The 18,272-nt window shown below is 40.7% G+C and overlaps 1 protein-coding gene across 7 annotated transcripts in view; it reads right to left on the bottom strand.

Annotated features, from left to right (window-relative positions):
* Positions 1-18,272, bottom strand: part of kcnip4a (potassium voltage-gated channel interacting protein 4a) — a 248,446-nt gene that overhangs the window by 95,093 nt on the left and 135,081 nt on the right. Inside the window, exon 1 of one of the 7 annotated variants that reach the window (XM_056240375.1) lies at positions 8,484-8,786. The exons of the other annotated variants lie outside the window; for them this stretch is intronic. Coding sequence (XP_056096350.1) covers positions 8,484-8,541 — 58 coding nt within the window. The 5' untranslated portion in view covers positions 8,542-8,786. Of the gene's footprint in view, positions 1-8,483; positions 8,787-18,272 lie in introns of those variants that run through there. 7 annotated transcript variants of the gene reach the window in all.

The following is an 18,272-nucleotide window of genomic DNA, read 5'->3' as shown; positions in this document are numbered from 1 at the left end:
CTAAAGTATGGCAACTAACTGAAGTACACTCATGTGGAAGTCATAACATTTCTAAAATAAATAAGAGCTATATAGAAATATAAAAAAAGCACAAAACAAAATGACTAAAACTAGATTGAACACTATAAAAAATAGTTCCAAACCTGTATGACTTACTTTCTTCTCCACAAGAGATTTTTTGCAGACTTTTTTGTCTATACAATGCAATTCAATGGGGATCAAACCTAAATTGTGGGGTTAGCCCACTGTGAAATCTCATTGGTCCAAAATCCTAATCCACTAAACATACATAAAACACATTTAAAAAAAATAAAAAATAAGAAAGAGTTGGGAGGTCCTTTTATCTACTGTATCCCTTTTAGTATTTTCTTTATGGATTGGGTGTGGTTGTAAACAGGATGTGGTTACATCTTTTCCACAGGTCATCGTGGCTTACAACATGTTAATTTGACCCTTGGTAACATGTTTGACTGCGTAAGTCTGCGTGAATATGGAGAGTCATGTATAGCACCACCGCCTGCTCCTAGTGACAGCTGCTCTCGCGCGGTGAGCTTGGAGTCGTGTTCCTTCTGTTTGCCCTGTTTATAAGTGTAAAGACCAGAAGGGCCAAGACTGAAGGAGCGAGAAGCACAACACATTCACTCCCCCACAGACAACAAGAAAACACAAAATCAATTAGCAAACACAGTGAGAGAACAGCCCGTGTCCCCCGATGAAGCCGAGACCGGATCCTTCTGCAATGTATGATGGCACACAAACACACAAGCTCTTCTGGAGTGGCTTCATAATCAAAGAATTTTCCAGTGCTTGGTCGGGACGAAGTAGGACTGTGTCCTCTTAGTGCACTTCAAAAGCACAAGTATATTCCCCCTAATGTATTGGGACGGTGCAAAAGGCTTTTGTCAGAGCGGCGCTAGTTAAATAGAAGCTCTTGTGATGGCGGACCGGCGGGCTGCTAAATAAATGGCAAGCATTCGAGTGGGACTGGAGTGGTTGGAAAGCCGTCTGTTCAATGTTTCTGAAAGCAAGCAGGCACAATCATCAAAGCCTTTTGGATGCACACTTACACCGGGACACTGAGGACTTCTCTGAAATACTCCTCACAAGTGGACACACACATGCACACTCGTCACACGCACTTCATGCTCATGAGTCACTCTCATAGAAGCACACACACAAAAGCCCTTCTGAAACTGAATAATACTCTGACATATTAAAACTTTGCAATATAAAATGTCACAGGGGGCCGCTGCAATTTTGTTTTCAAACAAACAGGGGGAAAAAAATGTTAAAATGAAGGGCTAAAAATATAATAAAGGCAGATGAGAGGATATTTCATTACTCTCCCATAAAGCCTGGTCTCAAATAATTGGCATGCTTTTACATATAATTATGTAACAATAAAGTTTATAGACTCTTAAGATTTCAGAGAAGCATAAGGGAAGTCAATTTAATCCTACTCAACTATAGGCTTTAATACAAAATTATGCAACGGTTTGTTCAGGTCCTATATATATATTATATATGTATGCCTCATTAGCAGTTGTTTCTATGGGCCGCAACACGTAAGCCGTCGCCATTCGAGGAAGTTGACTGAGTGTGTACAACTGTAGTTAGACTCATGTATGAATATCTATATCTGTATATATCTACTAATAGCAGATGATTTTGCTAAACTAACACAATACAACAAGACAAAGGCATCAGCTAACACGGAATAAAAAAAGTTACCATGGTCAAAGTAAAAACAGTACCATAGTTAATACCTGTAAAATTGAGTTAATAATACATATCAAAACACAAACCAACCCATTCTCACCTGAGAAAGGTTATCCCATATCTTCTGGAATTTAAATTGGCGGTTTTACAACCAGAAGCTGCGCAATGTTGTGGCATCATTGATTCTTACGGTGAGTGACAACAATTTGACTGTTCCAAGATGGCGCGCGCGCTGACGTGTCTGGAGGGGTCGAATGTAGCATCTACGTAAATCTATTGACTACCCACTCTGAAGTTGCTGGAAAAGTACGTCATTACTGTTGAAACATCTACTAAAATATGAGATTTTTTGTAATTTAAATATTGATTACAAAAAATTTAATAAATAACAGTATATGGTGTAGTTGCTCCATCTACAGAAGGGTCTATTAGGGCCATGCCAACCAAAGAAAAACCAAAAAACCTTCAGCCCCTCAGGATTTCTCTCACCAGTGAGTGTGGAGAGAGTGATATGAGGGACATGGAAATCCTGGAGTGGAGCTGGACTGGAGTGATCAAAATTAAAGTATGAACGTGTACTTAAGCACACTTTTATTTAATTCTCTTATTTTATTATATTATCTGCAAGTACAGTTTTTTTTTAATATACCTCTAAATTTTAAAGTACACAACAAGGGCACATTCAATACAATTAAGTGCACTTCTTTACCTCAAGGGCATCCTTTTTTCATGTTGAATATTTGTAAATGAACCTCTTTGTGGTATATATGTCACCTTAGATTCACCTCCTTTGCAATGTATAGACAATCCTAAAAGCATGGTACCTTTTAGTATTTTATTGTTTGTGTAATAAATCATACAACATACTCCTAACATTCAAATTCCTCCACGATAACAAGCTAGACACAGTTCAAATAAACGTAGTCCATATAGACTGCTCAGTTCCCAATGTGGGAATCTGGGTTCCTCTAATTTCTGCTTACAATGCACAAAACTGTCTTTATGATATATTGCCTACTAGAAGGACCACGGCTGTCCATTCATTTTATTCCCAACCTGTTCCAAACCATCCATAAAATATAGGTTGAGAATGAGACACTTAATATAACTTTCTCCATAGATATAGCTGTTGCGAAGTTACCTACTAAGCTTCAACCTTCACAACCCAATGCTGGAGAGAACTTGCTTATCTAAGCAATGGTGTACTTAATTATCGTCAGTATAAAGCTGTAACTATATTGTGTTACATTAAATTACGAATTTTTTTTCATCTCAACTATTATGGTAAATTCTGGTATATTGAGACTTGTGTTTACATCTGTAGGTCTATGATGGGATAGACTGGAAAACTTGAGCCTAAAGTCACCAACTTAAGCGTTTCAGAATTTTACCTGGACATCCAAATAAAACATTTGGACCTACAAAAGCGTGACAGCAAAATAATTTCAATGGTCAGCAATAGTGGTGTTGTGATCTGTTCGATCTGTGATCGATTCTGGGTTCAAACACAATTGGGGCCATGACATGGATTTTTCTATTATTTTAATATGTTCCTTGAGGTTCACTTAAAATGTTAATAAAGTTATATATGCAGAAAACTGATTATTTTCAACCTCAATCTGACCATCTGTCTGAAATGATCTGTTTTTAAGTGGCTGCCCCTTTAAGGCTTGTCAGTAAACGGCCACTGTTATGATTGGCCAACATCATTGCATAGGAAACACTTCGGCCAAACAGATGGGCGCAAATGCATTTGCTATTTAAACAACGTGGTGCAGGACGTGAAAATGATAATTGCGTCGGGCTGAAACTAGCAAAAAACACTTGCGTCGCGCCATTGAGCTGGGTGTATGATACAGGGCCCCTTATATGTTAAAAGATCAAGGCAAATTTGTTTTATTATGTCCAGACCCCTTTAAAGAACGCTTTATGCCAAAAATGTTCTATATAAGGAGAAATGATTGCATAATACTTTAATGTTTAATGGGTTACTTCAATTTTATTCCAGTGATAATGTGTTAAATCATAACATTTTATTAAAATTAAAAATGAATTGAAACTAAATGAATTAAAACTAAATCCATAAAATGACCCCATAATGGAAACCCAGAAAAGGTTCAATATATGAAGTTCCAGACCGAACCCTTTAAGGTTCTATATAGAACCTTTTCTTCTAAGAGTTGCTGAGCAGAAGATGAATTTAATTAACACGGGAGGAGCACATTCAGTTAATCAACTCAATTAACAAGATAAGAGGTGTATATATACAGCAGACTTACCTCTGTTCCGTGACAGTTTTACAGCATCCCTCCACAACCACATCTCTTCACTTCTAACTATTCCTATCCCAGCCTGGGATGGGGGAGTACTCTGGGTTCGGGCCAAATTCTGAGCTTGGAGCCCTCCCCTCGGACAGCACGCCAAATAAGAACAACCTTTAATCTATTTAATTATATCTAAGAGTGAACTCGTGAAATCCATTAAATGATCCAATAATAAAGGTTTAATATATGAAGTGCCAGACCGAACCCTTTAAGGTTCTATATAGAACCTTCTCTTCTAAGAGTGATACCTGAGTTGCGGCAGATATGTACATTTAAAGGGGTGGTTAATTATGATTTCACTTTTCAACTTTAGTTAGTGTTTAATGTTGCTGTTTGAGCATAAACAACGTCTGCAAAGTTACAACGCTCAAAGTTCAAAGCAAAGGAAGATATTTGCTTTTAAAGAAATCGTTTTTTAAGGACTACAACAAACGGCTGGTAGGGACTACACGACATTCCTCCCGGGTTAGTGACATCACTAACCTTAAAATTTACATAAACCCCTCCCCCAGGAACACACAGTCCATGTTGAGAAGAGGAAGAATTGTTGTAGTAGAGCACATTTGTGAGTCTGCTCAAGCTGTCGCATCCGTCTTTTCACATGCAATACAGTACGTAACACAAATGCAATAGCATGTAGCTGCTAACACACACACACAAACAAGCTCTTGAAGCTCCGCCCTCTGTGCCGGGAGCAGCAGCTCATTTGCATTTAAAGGGGCACACACGGAACGATGTGTTTTTACTGACCCTCATAAACGGACAATTTTAACATGCTGTAAAAAATTATATATGGGGTATTTTGAGCTAAAACTTCACTTATACACTCTGGGGACAATAGAGACTTATTTTACATATTGTATAAAGGGGCATTATACCACCCCTTTAAATTAATTTTAAATTCAAAGAAAATTACTTTGAAAGTCTGTGCTGACCAGTTGTGCTCAGTTTTCCACTCAATTTTTTCTTTGTCCTTGTCTGCATCGAAAATACCAGATATGTGGAAAACATCGTGTCTTGTTCCCATTCCAAAACATGGTAATGTGGGTCGTAGTTTAAATAATTTGAGACCCATTGCTTTGACGTCACAAATAATGAAATGTTTTGAGAGAATTATCCTTGGTTATCTGGGTAGACAGTTGTCAGTTTTTCATGATCCGTTACAGTTTGCATATCGAAAAGGTGTTGGAGTAGATGATGCCATACTTTTTATGTTGCATAATATTTATAATCATTTGGAAACAACTTCTAGCTCTGTTAGGATTATGTTTTTTGATTTTTCTAGTGCTTTTAACACAATTCAACCTCATGTTTTAGCTGATAAATTGCTGCGTTGTAACCTACATAGTAAAACTATTATGTGGGTATTGAATTATCTTATACGTCGACCCCAGTTTGTTAGGCTGGGTGATAAAATCTCTGACATTATTTTAACCAAAACAGGAGCCCCTCAAGGCACAGTTTTATCACCATTTCTTTTTTCTTTGTATACAGCTGACTACAGGCACACTCAGAATTCATGTTGTATACAAAAGTTTTCAGATGATACTGCCCTTGTGGGTTTAATTAATCAAGGCAACGATGTGGACTATAGAAGAGAGGTTGAGTTATTTGTTGGATGGTGTGATGAAAATTTCCTAAAATTGAATGTAGAGAAGACTAAGGAGTTGATCATTGATTTCAGAAGGAATAAAGAAGTGATAGAACCAGTGAGTATTAACGGTAAGGAAGTAGAGATTGTTCAGTCTTATAAATATCTTGGTGTCCATTTGGACAGTAAACTGAACTGGAAGAAGAATAGTGAGGCTGTGTTTAAGAAGGCGCAATCAAGACTATTCTTTTTGAGGAAGTTGAGTTCTATTGGTGTAAGTAGGAAGCTTCTTTATGTTTTCTATCAGGGAATTGTAGCTAGTGTTTTATTTTATGCAGTGCTCTGTTGGGGATGTAGTATCACTGTAGATGATAAAAATAGGATTAATAAATTGATTAGAAAGGCTGGCTCAGTGATGGGCCTTAATCCTGACTCACTTGAGATCACTGTGGAAAAGAGAACAAGGGCAAAATTAAAAATAATTATGCGTTACAAAGGTCATCCACTACATTGTAATTTTAGTGGACTTAAAAGCTCATTTAGTGGAAGATTAATAATGCCTCGGTGTTCTACAGAGCGATTTAGAAGGTCTTTTACTCCGAATGCAGTTAGGTTGTTTAATGAAATTGTGTAATTTCTTGTATTGATTGTTGTTGTTTTCTGTCTTTGTTTGTTTGTGGTGTCTGTAATGTGCAAGGGTGGCGAATGAGTTTCCCCTTACAGGGATTAATAAAGTTTTCTTACTTACTTATTCTTGCCAAAACTATTGCTACACCCAACGTGCAAAAACAATCGGTACAGTTGGTCTCATGATGTACCACACGCAACAACATGAAACTTTCATGTACTGATGTGTTCTCTCTCTACGATGATAAAAGGTTATGATACAGTTGCACTGAGGCTTCCAGTTATACATTTCCGGTACACATTAACCATAAGGCACACATGCAGTTTCAGGTTAGAGATATCAAACAAAACGAAAGATCTGCCCTATTAGCTGGGATGCAGTAAATAAGGTTATCAGGGCAGTGTACATTTTAGAAACTTTGTTGGGATAGAAGCTATTTTCACCCTTTTTTCCACTTTGGATTATGCAAATGTATGAACGACTAACCTTAATCATTACAGGCATGAACTAGATTTACCAGAGAGATAAGAGATAGTAAACAGGACAAATTATGACAGTGCTGGTTCTGGTGAAAAACAATGAAAGAACCTTCAAGATCTTTTTTGGGGGTAAAAGCACAATCCTAAACTCCACTGAAATGAGAGCACAGTGCATGAAGGAGTGTGCAATGTCAGATTTATGTGGATTATGTGGAAGGTGAATGAGATTTAATTTCACAGCCTGATGGCCTGGTAGATATTCCATAAAGAGTTCCTATAAAATCAAACACCACATCACTAATGGTCCATTCACTAAGTTAATACTGGAGAGCGTTTGTCCTCATGCCTTTGGATTTTGAATGTGCTTATACACATTTAAAAATGAAAGAATAAACTGTAAAAAAATATTTTTCAGTCATTCTACTTCAAAATGTCATGTTTAATCCAATGTGTAATGTCGTCTTTGTGAAATTTACTAGCCAAGTGAAATTTATAAATGACACACCAAATTTTGTTCAGAGTAAACTGCAGAAATAAAGATAAGCCTTTAAGTAATTAAATAATATTTCTTCTTTTTGTTTATTCTCTCTTCCCTGTAAGTAATTCTCTGTTCTACTTCGTAAAAGCCCCTTGTACACCATTTCTGAGAAAACCTCCATTTGGAGTCCTTTGGCCACACAACAAAGAAGCATAAATCCATGAATCATCACTGTGTGGCAGTGTACTCTTTTCTCAAGGCGAAAGACAAAAAACACCCACCAGAGGAAGAACACGTAGGCTATCTTATATATATATAAAAAAATAAAGATATTTGAAAATACCATTCACAGTGAGGGTTAAAAGTTCTTAGAGGACTAGTGAAAATTCTTTTGAAAATGTAATGCACTTGTTTAAAAATAATACTATCAGAATAATAGGTAACACTTAACAGTAAGGTTACCCTTGTTAACATTTGTTGTTAGTGAATATGAACTAACAATGAAAAATACTTCTAAAGCATCGATCAATCTCACCTTTTAGTTATAATCAAAAGTTGTTTCTGTTAATATTTGTTACTAGACCTGAGCTTATAAGAACTAACAATGAACAGTTGTATTTTTATTAACTAATGTTAACAAAGATTCATAAATACTGTAACAAATGTATTGCTCAATGTTAGCTAATTAAAGCTTTATCTTACATTAACTAATGAGACCTTATTGCAGCAAAGTGTTACCGAAATTAATAAATTGAATATTAAAACATTTAATTGTGTTGAATGTGTTCTCCAGCATGATTTAAAGGGATAACTCACCCAAAAATAAAAATCTGATCATTAATTACTCATCCTCGTTCGAGACCCGTACGACTTTTGTTCATCTTCGGAACACAAATGGAGATCTTTTTGAGGAAATCAGAGAGCTTTCTGTCCCTCCGTTGACAGCTACGCAACTACCACTTTGACGCTTCAAAAAGTCTTACAGGTTTGGGTGAGTAATTAATAACAGAATTTTCATTTTGGGGTGAACTATCCCTTTAAAATGACCCAAAGAGCATATTGAGCTTCAATGGAAGTCTGATTAAATCGCATTTTTCAAAATCTTGAAACTTTCTCTCTTCCAGGTTTAAACTAATTTAAATCCTTAAACATTTGAACCCCACTTTACAGCATCTATCTGTCTAATTTAACAAGTATGCGTTGCAAAACTATTCAGCATTTGTGACTTTCTTGTCACATAATGAAAGTGCTCTTTACTGCCTACCTGCCCTTTTTCTCCTTTGTTTGGTTTGAAGTGAAAACACCACCATCAAAGCGCCCATGTTGCCCCCTCTCAGCGCTTCAGAAAACCCGCCGTGGATGTTTCTCTTCAGAGTTCTCCAGGAACAACTGTGGCTCTCCTCAAGTGCAGTTTGAGTCCTGCTTTATAATTCGGTCGTGGATGTAGAGATTCTTAAAGATGTCTCCAGCAGCCTCACCAGTTTCAGAAGAACCGGTGGAGATGTTGAGTCTTTCAAACCAATGCCTCCAAGCTGCTCCACTTTGGCACAGTTGAACAGCAGTTTAATTAAGCTCCCTGCGCTTTCAGCGAGTTCTCGTCGTTTGCTCCGCTGCCGTCCCCCTACTCTTTCAACAGACCCTTCTTCGCAGGAAACGAGGAAGAGCGGGAGGGGAGCAGCAAAAGGAGGAGGGGAAAAGGGCACAGTGTGAACTGAGCACTAGCTGTTGCTGCCCGAGAACGACTGAGTGTTGTTGTCAATTCTGAGTTCTGGAGCAAGCGAAGCCGGCGCTCATTGAAACCACAGAGACTAATGCATAATAATACGTCTTCTCAACGGCACACACCCTTCGGTAGAACTCATATTTCTCCTGTGAGAAATGCAAAAAAAGCACAGCGACTAGAAAATTGGTGGGCTGCTGCTAAAGTGGAGGGACTTCTCCGAAAAACACATTAATCCTGTTTTTTTTGGGGAGATTGCGGTGTAAACAACAATTTGATCTTAATCAACAAAGGCGTATTGGCGTGGTAATTGGTTTCTTGCAATCACAAGAGGTGTAATATAAGAGTAGTGCGCATCCGAGAGTGCGCTTAATCATGAATCCGGGAAGAGCCAGTGTCACAAGGGGTTTTCTCAGAAAGTAACGCTGCGTGAAGTAAACACTGCCACTTCCATGGCAACTCAAACCGGGGGCTGGAGAACAGAAAGAAAGGCTCTTGAGCATCAAGAAAATTCATCAAGAACATGTTTCACATGAGAATGTCTTGCTAATCAGTAGCTTTAAGATGAGAGACTAGCCGGCACAAAGTAGGCTGAAATGATTGCCTATGAATGTGTGTGGGTGTGCAAATTGCAAACGTAAAGAGCCTTTGCTTTGCTTTGAGACACAGTTCAAGCCGTTTCCTACTCATTCTTGCATTTGACAGATGACAGCTAATTTCTGACAAAAGGAAATCTGCTACGTACATTTTAACCACTTAAACGTTATTTTTCTATAGCCTAAAGTACTTTGACATTTCATATCTGCTGGTCTCTTTTAGTGGTTCTCAAATGGTTTTGCTTTGAGACCCAGTTTTAGGACTGAGATTTTATATTTGACACCAAGTAGTGACCAAAAACAGTACAAAAATTGTTTATCATAAAAACAAAACAAACAAAAAAAAACATTAATAATTCAAGGTTATCGTGGTTGGCAGGGGCGGACTTAACCATTAGGCAAAGGTCGGCAATTGCCTTGGGCCCCGAGCTACCTAGGGGCCCCCAAAATGCCCCATTAAATTATGCTTAAGTTTTTTTTTTCTTTTTTTTTCCGCAAATTATATATTTCTAAAAAACATTTGCGAAAAAAGGCATCAAATCATTAGTCGCAGACAGGAGGGCCCCCCCACCTCACTAAATTGGACTATTCCATTATCTCACTTTCTGCGTGCGAAAGTGACAAGGCTGTAATGCGCCAAAAAAAACTGACGGAGAAAAAGAAGTGATTGACAGACAGTGTACAGAGTGACAGACAGTGTACAGAGTAGTAGACAGAGTAAAAATGAAGCGAAGCTACCCAAGCGGTGCTGAAAAAGCAGGAAGCGGGAGGAAAGCAAAACGTTTTTAGCAAAATTGCAGAAGGTAACAAACTTTTTTGTGATGCCCACTGACAATGACAACAATGCTAACGATATGTTACAAGTCCACGGCCGTAGCCAGCTATGAGGTCACCGAGGTCCGGACCTCTGTCGTTTTTTTACATTCAAAAATAAAATGTCAAGCTCTCTGAATGATTAATTAGCCGTTTAAACCACCTCATATGAGTGTTTGCAATTCATGTTGCTGCGAGAAGCTAGCGCAGTGAACAGGGCTTGAGAGCGCGTTGGTTGTGAGTGAGGGCGCGGGTGCAGCCTCCGTGTTGCCAGATCCACCTAATGGAAAGGTGGCAGTAGTCTTCTGGACCTGTTTTTCTGATTTAATGTGACACTTTAGGAAGTTATTAAAGTGGAAAGTTGCATGTTAGGGTTAGTGATATATTAATCTTATTTCCAAAACACAAGCTTTGAACTTATTTCGGATTATTATTCTGTTTTGTTTTTCTTGTTTTTCGTAGCAATCTGGCAACATTTCACTGTCGGCATTAATACAAAAAAAGCTTATAGACAAACTGTAATTGCATAAAGCTACCACATTCGGTAAGACAAACGCAATGATCATCGTGATTATCTGTAAGAAATGTATAACACTATCAAAAACTATAGCATAATACAGATCTGTATGAATGAAATTTGCCAAATAACTTACTGGCCAGCAGGAAAACAGCTCACGCTGTTTAGTTAACCTTTCACAAATTCATCATAAAAACATTAATTAAAGCAGTGTTTCTCAACTAGCAATCTATTCAGTCAGCATATTTGTGTTTGATCTGTGTGAATTACAGAAATACAAGACTTGCTAGACGACCTACTTTTTTTCTATATTTCTTTGCACAAAACTCTCCAGAAAGTGCCATTTAATGGTTTATTTTTCAATTATTTTTTTTACTTTTTTCGTTCTCTTTTAAAGATCGGATGGGGGGCCCCATACTACCTTCGCCTTGGGCCCCCAATTTGCTAAATCCGCCACTGGTGGTTGGTGCGAAACCTTATACTTCAAGTAGCCTGGCTAACGTCAGACCATGTCTCGTTGAGATTGAGACGTGGTCTGGGAACTACATGTTCATTTTCTCGTATTTGAGGCGTGGTTTACCAATGCCCAGAGCCGTTTATTGGGTTAAATTAGACGAGGAAGAAGACGATGGGTCAGAGATTTGTGTGTACACGATGGCTGCATCGAAAGGTAAATATATTCAAATAGAAAAGTGTTCTTTGAAATTGTAATAATATTTCACAGCCTTGTTGAGAAGACTTCTTTCAAAAACTTTTCAAAATCTTAACTAATAATAAATTATTATTAGTTACGAAGTCCTGGACATGGTGGTGGGGAAAAAAATTAGATGGGAAAAAAATATATATATTTCAAAGCTTTTGCGTTGTCTTACTAAATGTTTGCATTCCCCTGAGAAATTTTGCGCTCCCTCGTAAAAACTTTTGTTTTCCCCCCCGAGACACTTTGAGTTCTTTCACAAAACCTTTGCGTTCCCCCAATAAACTTTGTGTTTGCTCGCAAACATTTAGGGTTCTTTGTGAGCGAACGCCAATTTTCACAGGGGAATGCAAAACGTTTTGCTAGGATTTTTTTACTCCCATCTCATATTTTTTCCATCTCCATGTCCCTTTAGGGGCTCCGTAATTAGTTAAGATTAATTATTACTAATCTAAATTAGTAAAAAAAAAAAGTTTAAAGTTAAAATATAAAGTGAATAAGCAAGCATGCAAGATTATTAAGATTAGCATGGTTGGTGCAACCCCTTATTTTGCAAGTGAATCTGTTTTTAATGTGACCAGATTGTATCTTCTATTAGTTTGTTCATGTCACAACACAAGCTGTCCATGTTGGCATCTGCCTAATTTGGCTCCAAATATCACAACGCTTGTTGCCTTTGACGTCAACAAGAGCAAAAACAACAGAAATAAATATGGGAAATCATTTTCTCCTTTTTATTTATTTAATTTATTTTGCCATATTCAATTACTTTTTCTTATTTTTATTCAGCATTTTCCCTGTAACCCTATCAGAGCAGACCCGGGACCAATTTTATGGGTTCACTGGCTTATTCACTAGCTTATTTATTTCTGAGGTATCTCAGTGCATTTCAAAAGTGATAAAAGTGCCACAAAACTTCATATAAAGCTCCATCACAAGCTTCTGTCAACACAACAAGCACAATGAGCTTCCCCTGAAGCACCTCGAGAGTTCAGCTAACCTCTAAACACAGTAAGTCCCACGCATATACACAGCTCAAACGTCCTTCTCGTCCACCCACACCTCCGTTCATCCATGAACCCAGCGACCCTGTGCCAATTCAATACAGAGAACCGTCATCAAAGGGCCAATTTTCTGAGCGTGTCAATGGCCACTTTGGTGTGTGTGCTCAGTGTGTGGAAATGATCTCAAGGTCCCTGCAAAACAGAACGAAGGCACCTTTCTCACTCTGCTCGCTTTGATCATCTTTCAGTGCCCATATGTATAAAATTGATTGAGATTTATGACAGATTTCAATAAAACTGAGTACAGTAACACAGGAACGGCTTCCTTTGGTACAGAGGTGAAGGGAAGAGGGCTTGAAAAATGTCTTGGAAAAGCAAATATTTAAAAACTTTCATTTCATAAGTTGAACGCATTTAAAATAACCAGCTTTCTGTAGTCCCAAATGATAAAGCAATCACCAGTCATGTTTCCATCCACCAAATTTTTGTGTCAATTTTGGGATATTGCATTAAAAAAAGGCTAGATGGAAACGCCAAGATGCTCATAAGCTCTATGTGCTCATTTGAGTCTGATACTTTTTTTTATCCTATAAGAAGACATGCGTATGAACTACCATGGAAACACATTTACCAAATAAATCCCTGGATGTGCAACAAAACATCGCATTTGATTTTGCATCAACAGAGCATGTGATTGGATAACTTGACTAACAGGCGGACCAATCGGATTGCACAGCAACATCTTGAATGTTGTCATTCTGAAATGCCTGAGCCAACCTCTGTCATCAAAATGATGTGGTAGAAAGACCTCCCAGAAGCATCTCACATGATTGCGTTCACTAACATTAAGAATACGAACGCAAGAGAACATGACAACATTTATTGCATTGTGTATAAAAAAAATTGGATTTAGAACAATTACAAGTAGAAGTAGCCTACTGAAAAATAATATGACTCGAGAAAGAAAAAATAAGAAGTTTGCTGAAAAACTACTCAAGTTACTACGATAAAAAGTACTTCCGTATTATTTTTTTATTTTTACCCAAAACAAGGTGATGTTAGCAATATGGAGCGCTAAACACTCATGCAATTTCTGTTTCAGGAAGGCAGAGGGCGCCCTCACGAAAGTCCACAAGTGAGATTCATAAAAGTATCAAACTTATGACGTTCCAGGAAATCCCTTATATGGAGATTATCCCTTACATGGACATCAGATATCGCCACAGCTGAATAACATGCAGGGCCTTTCCAAATACCACACTTACGGTCTTAAAGGGGTCATATAATGGTACATGCACGTTTACAAGTTGATTGTACTGAAATGTGTGTTGGCAGTGCCAGTACACAACCATCATAAAATGATAAAAATCCATCCAGTGTTTTTGTTTTAATCTCCTTATATGTTTTCCCCTGTCTCAAATCAAGCCGTTCAACCGTGTGACGTCACACCCTCGGAAGCCCCTCCCACGATTGTTGATTGACAGCATCGTTTCAACACAGACCCGCCCTCGCTCATGAGGGAGCTGTCAATCATAGTCCGCGCGGACCGGCGCGGTCGTTGTTGATATGCTGGAGCACTGTCTATGAGCAGAATGGCGTCTAAGCGATTGTGGTGTTCTGTTCTTGGGTGTAATAACGAACACAGCAGTCATTTTAATGTTCCTAAATCCAAACCGCTGAAGACGCAGTGGCTGAGTTTGTTTTCGAAGGGAATATTCCCCACGAGCAACGTCAATGCTCTCATGTTTGCGCGAATCATTTCTCAGCAGACTGCTTTATAAACGAGGGTCAGTATAAAGCTGGTTTTGCTAAGAAGCTGCTAATGGAAAAAAGGATCGGTACCAGCTATTCGTGTTCCTGCTGAACCTCTAGAACAACTGAAGTGAGTGTAACGTTTTATTAAACTTTATATTAATATTTATATCAATCTTTGCAAATCGCTAGCTGCACGCTTCACGATGAATGCGTCTAAAGTTTACACTTAGGGTACATTACGGCATGTTTTCTATGTATGATGTAGGGGTGTAACGGTACATGTATTCGTATTGAACCGTTTCGGTTCGAGGCTTCCGGTTCGGTACGCATACAAACCGAACGATTCCTTGGACCATTTTTCCTGCCGACAAAATTCGCGCTGGCGCGACCACCACAACGTTGCGCAACATCAAATGGCAAGCGTAATGAAACCGGAACGAAACTGCGCTACTCATTATATTGTGCTTCACGGATCGTTTATCAGTTCGGAGCAGCAACATCTGTGCAGCGGGAGCCGATCTCGATCAAGCGACACGATCTCGATCAAGCGACACTGTTACAACACTGCGTTAAGAGATCCAGTAAATAAAACATTTGAGTTCGCCACTGAAGTAATAACATCGCTGCGAGATCTAGTGAGAAGCATTCACATTTCTCCATTATTAACCGTAGATCTCTATTAGATCAAACAGCGCTGACGTGGACACCAGGAGAAATATTGTGCCGTGAATGAACTAGTAATACTTTACGTCCACAGACCAGCAACATTCTGTCACGGTTTATGAATCGGCTGTCTCACGCTGATGTGTCTGCGTGAGTGTATTGTGTGGGTGTGGTTACTCGTTGTGCTGATTAGTGTCACCAGCTGTCATCCATTTCAGTTCCCTTTATATACCCAGCAATTCTCTCCCTTGTTGTCAGATCGTTGTGGTTGTTCCCCGGTGTGTTTCCTGTGCTCGTGCCTCGTCTGCTGTTCCTAGTCTGGAGTTCGTCTGTTCCTCGTGTCGTCTGGATGTTCGTCAGTTCGTCGTGTCATCTGGATGTTCACTTCCCCTGGGATTCACTCGAGCACTTCATCACCTGTTTTCCACCGGATCGCCATCTCGTCCCTGCTTCACTGTCCATCTGAGTGTTGTCCCCAACTTGTGCCTTCTTCATTGTTTATTCTATATTATCCATTAAACTGAGTTTACTTGCATACTGCATCCTGCTGTTATTTCCTCACAGAACGATCTGACCAACCATGGATGCAGCAAGTTCATCACAGCTCAACGACTTCATCGCTCACAGTATCTCACGTATGGACCAACAAGCAGAGAGCATCTCGGGCACAGGTCGTGCGGTGCAAGCACTCGTGAAGCAGGTGTCCGAGCTCACCCAACAGGTACAACTTTTACAGACTCCCACTGCGCCCCCCACACCGCCCGTTCCCCCACCACCGATGCCTGCAGCAGTTGAGAGACCAGAGCCACGCCTACCCACACCAGAGGGATATTCCGGTGAACCGGAGTATTGCAGAGCATTCCTCACAAGATGTTCTATGCATTTTGCCTTACAGCCACGCACTTTTCAGAGCGAACAGGCCAAAGTAGCCTTCGTGCTAACCCTGCTGTCAGGGAAAGCAGCACTTTGGGGGACGGCGGTGTGGGAGAACGGAGACGACTGCTGCACCTCGTTCCAGGCACTCTCCGAGGAGATGAAGAGGGTTTTCGACCGTGCAGTGGCGGGTAAGGAGGCGGCCAGATTACTCGCCGAACTGCGACAGGGAGAAGGCTCGGTGGCGGACTACTCCATCCGGTTCCGCACCCTGGCCGCAGAGTGCCGTTGGAACGAGGAGGCGCAGTGGGATATGTTCCTGCATGGGTTGGCTGACCGCGTTCAGAAGGAAATATACGCGATGGACTTACCAGAGAGACTGAACGGACTGGTGGAACTTGCGCTGAGAGTGGACTCTCGCCTGAATCGTGTGACCAGACTGACGCGCCCCAGCCGTTCCCAGTCCAGCCCGGAAGACCACCAGCCCGGTGGCGCGAGCGCGGTCAGCCCCGTATTCGACCACGAACCCATGCAGGTGGGGAGAGCTCGGCTTTCCCGGGAGGAGAGGGAGAGGCGGAGATCCCAGGGACTCTGTCTCTACTGTGGCCGGGCAGGTCACTTCATCCACTCCTGCCCGGTAAAAGAGCAAGCCCGGTAGTAAGTATGAGGCTACTATCGGGTGGGATCTCCGCCGAGAAGACCTCATCACCATCATCAACCCTCCTCCCGGTAAGACTGAGATGGCGACAGTCGACGCACTGCACCAACGCACTACTGGATTCGGGAGCGGAGGGTAATTTCATGGACTTCAAACTTGCACTTAAGCTTCAGATTCCCGTCACTCCTCTCTCGCACCAGATTACAGTCAACGCACTCAATGGTCAAGAACTTCCCCTAATTACACATGCTACTGAAGACATTACCCTAATCACTTCTGGAAATCACACAGAACTCATTTCATTTTTTCTCATGGACTCACCACTTGCACCAGTGGTTTTGGGACACCCGTGGCTTTCCAGGCACAACCCCCGGATCGATTGGTGCACTAACACTGTTTCCACATGGAGTAACCACTGTCATGAGTCTTGTTTAGTGTCTGCCTGTCCTTCTGTGTCCGGTTCTGTGTTTCAGAGTGAGGCAGCGGATTTGTCTAACGTGCCCGCGGAGTACCAAGACCTGAAGGAGGTGTTCAGTAAGTCTCGCGCTGCTTCTCTTCCTCCGCATCGTTCCTATGACTGTGCGATAGATCTACTGCCAGGTAAATCTCCGCCCAAGGGCAAACTTTACTCTCTTTCTGTTCCCGAGAGGGAGGCCATGGAGAAATATATTTCTGATTCTCTGGCCTCTGGGTTCATCCAACCTTCCTCTTCTCCTGCGGGGGCGGGGTTCTTTTTCGTTGGGAAGAAGGATGGTTCTCTGCGACCTTGCATTGATTACCGAGAGCTGAATAACATCACGGTAAAGAACTCTTACCCTTTGCCGTTGATGTCTTCAGCTTTCGAGAGGTTGCAGGGAGCATCCATTTTCACGAAACTGGACTTACGTAATGCATATCATTTGGTTCGCATCAGGAAGGGGGATGAATGGAAAACCGCTTTTAATACCCCTAGGGGGCACTTTGAATATTTGGTTATGCCGTTCGGGCTTTCCAACTCCCCAGCGGTTTTTCAAGCACTCGTGAATGACGTGTTGAGAGACATGGTAGATCAGTTCATATATGTTTACCTGGATGACATATTGATTTTTTCTTCGTCTCTCCAGGAACACGTTCAACACGTCAGGCGAGTGCTCCAGAGGTTGTTAGAGAATGGGCTTTTTGTCAAGGCGGAGAAATGCTCGTTTCATGCACAGTCTGTTCCCTTCTTAGGGTACATCATCTCTTCTGAGGGAGTGCGCATGGATCCTGACAAGGTTAAGGCTGTGGTAGATTGGCCAAGTCCAGATTCCCGTAAGGCCCTACAGCGGTTTCTGGGATTCGCCAATTTTTACCGACGTTTCATTCGTAATTTCAGCCAACTAGTCGCACCTCTGACTGCCTTGACCTCCCCCCGAACGACGTTCAGGTGGTCGAACACTACCGAGGCAGTGTTCAACAACCTCAAAAGTCGCTTCGTTTCGGCTCCCATTCTTGTCACCCCTGATCCCACACGTCAGTTCGTGGTGGAGGTCGACGCGTCAGAGGTGGGAGTAGGAGCAGTGCTTTCACAACGCGCTTCCTCAGACGACAAGATGCATCCCTGCGCGTTTCTTTCTCATCGACTATCGTCTGCCGAACGTAATTATGACATTGGTAATAGAGAGTTGTTGGCAGTTAAACTAGCGTTGAAGGAGTGGCGTCATTGGTTAGAGGGTTCGGGGGTTCCCTTTATCGTTTGGACCGACCATAAGAATCTGGAATATATCAGATCTGCTAAA

This window comes from Rhinichthys klamathensis, unplaced genomic scaffold (genome assembly GCF_029890125.1).
Source record: "Rhinichthys klamathensis goyatoka isolate OS25496 unplaced genomic scaffold, OSU_Roscu_1.1 h1tg000593l_1, whole genome shotgun sequence".
NCBI lineage: Eukaryota > Metazoa > Chordata > Actinopteri > Cypriniformes > Leuciscidae > Rhinichthys > Rhinichthys klamathensis.
This window is presented reverse-complemented; position numbering and strand designations above follow the sequence as displayed.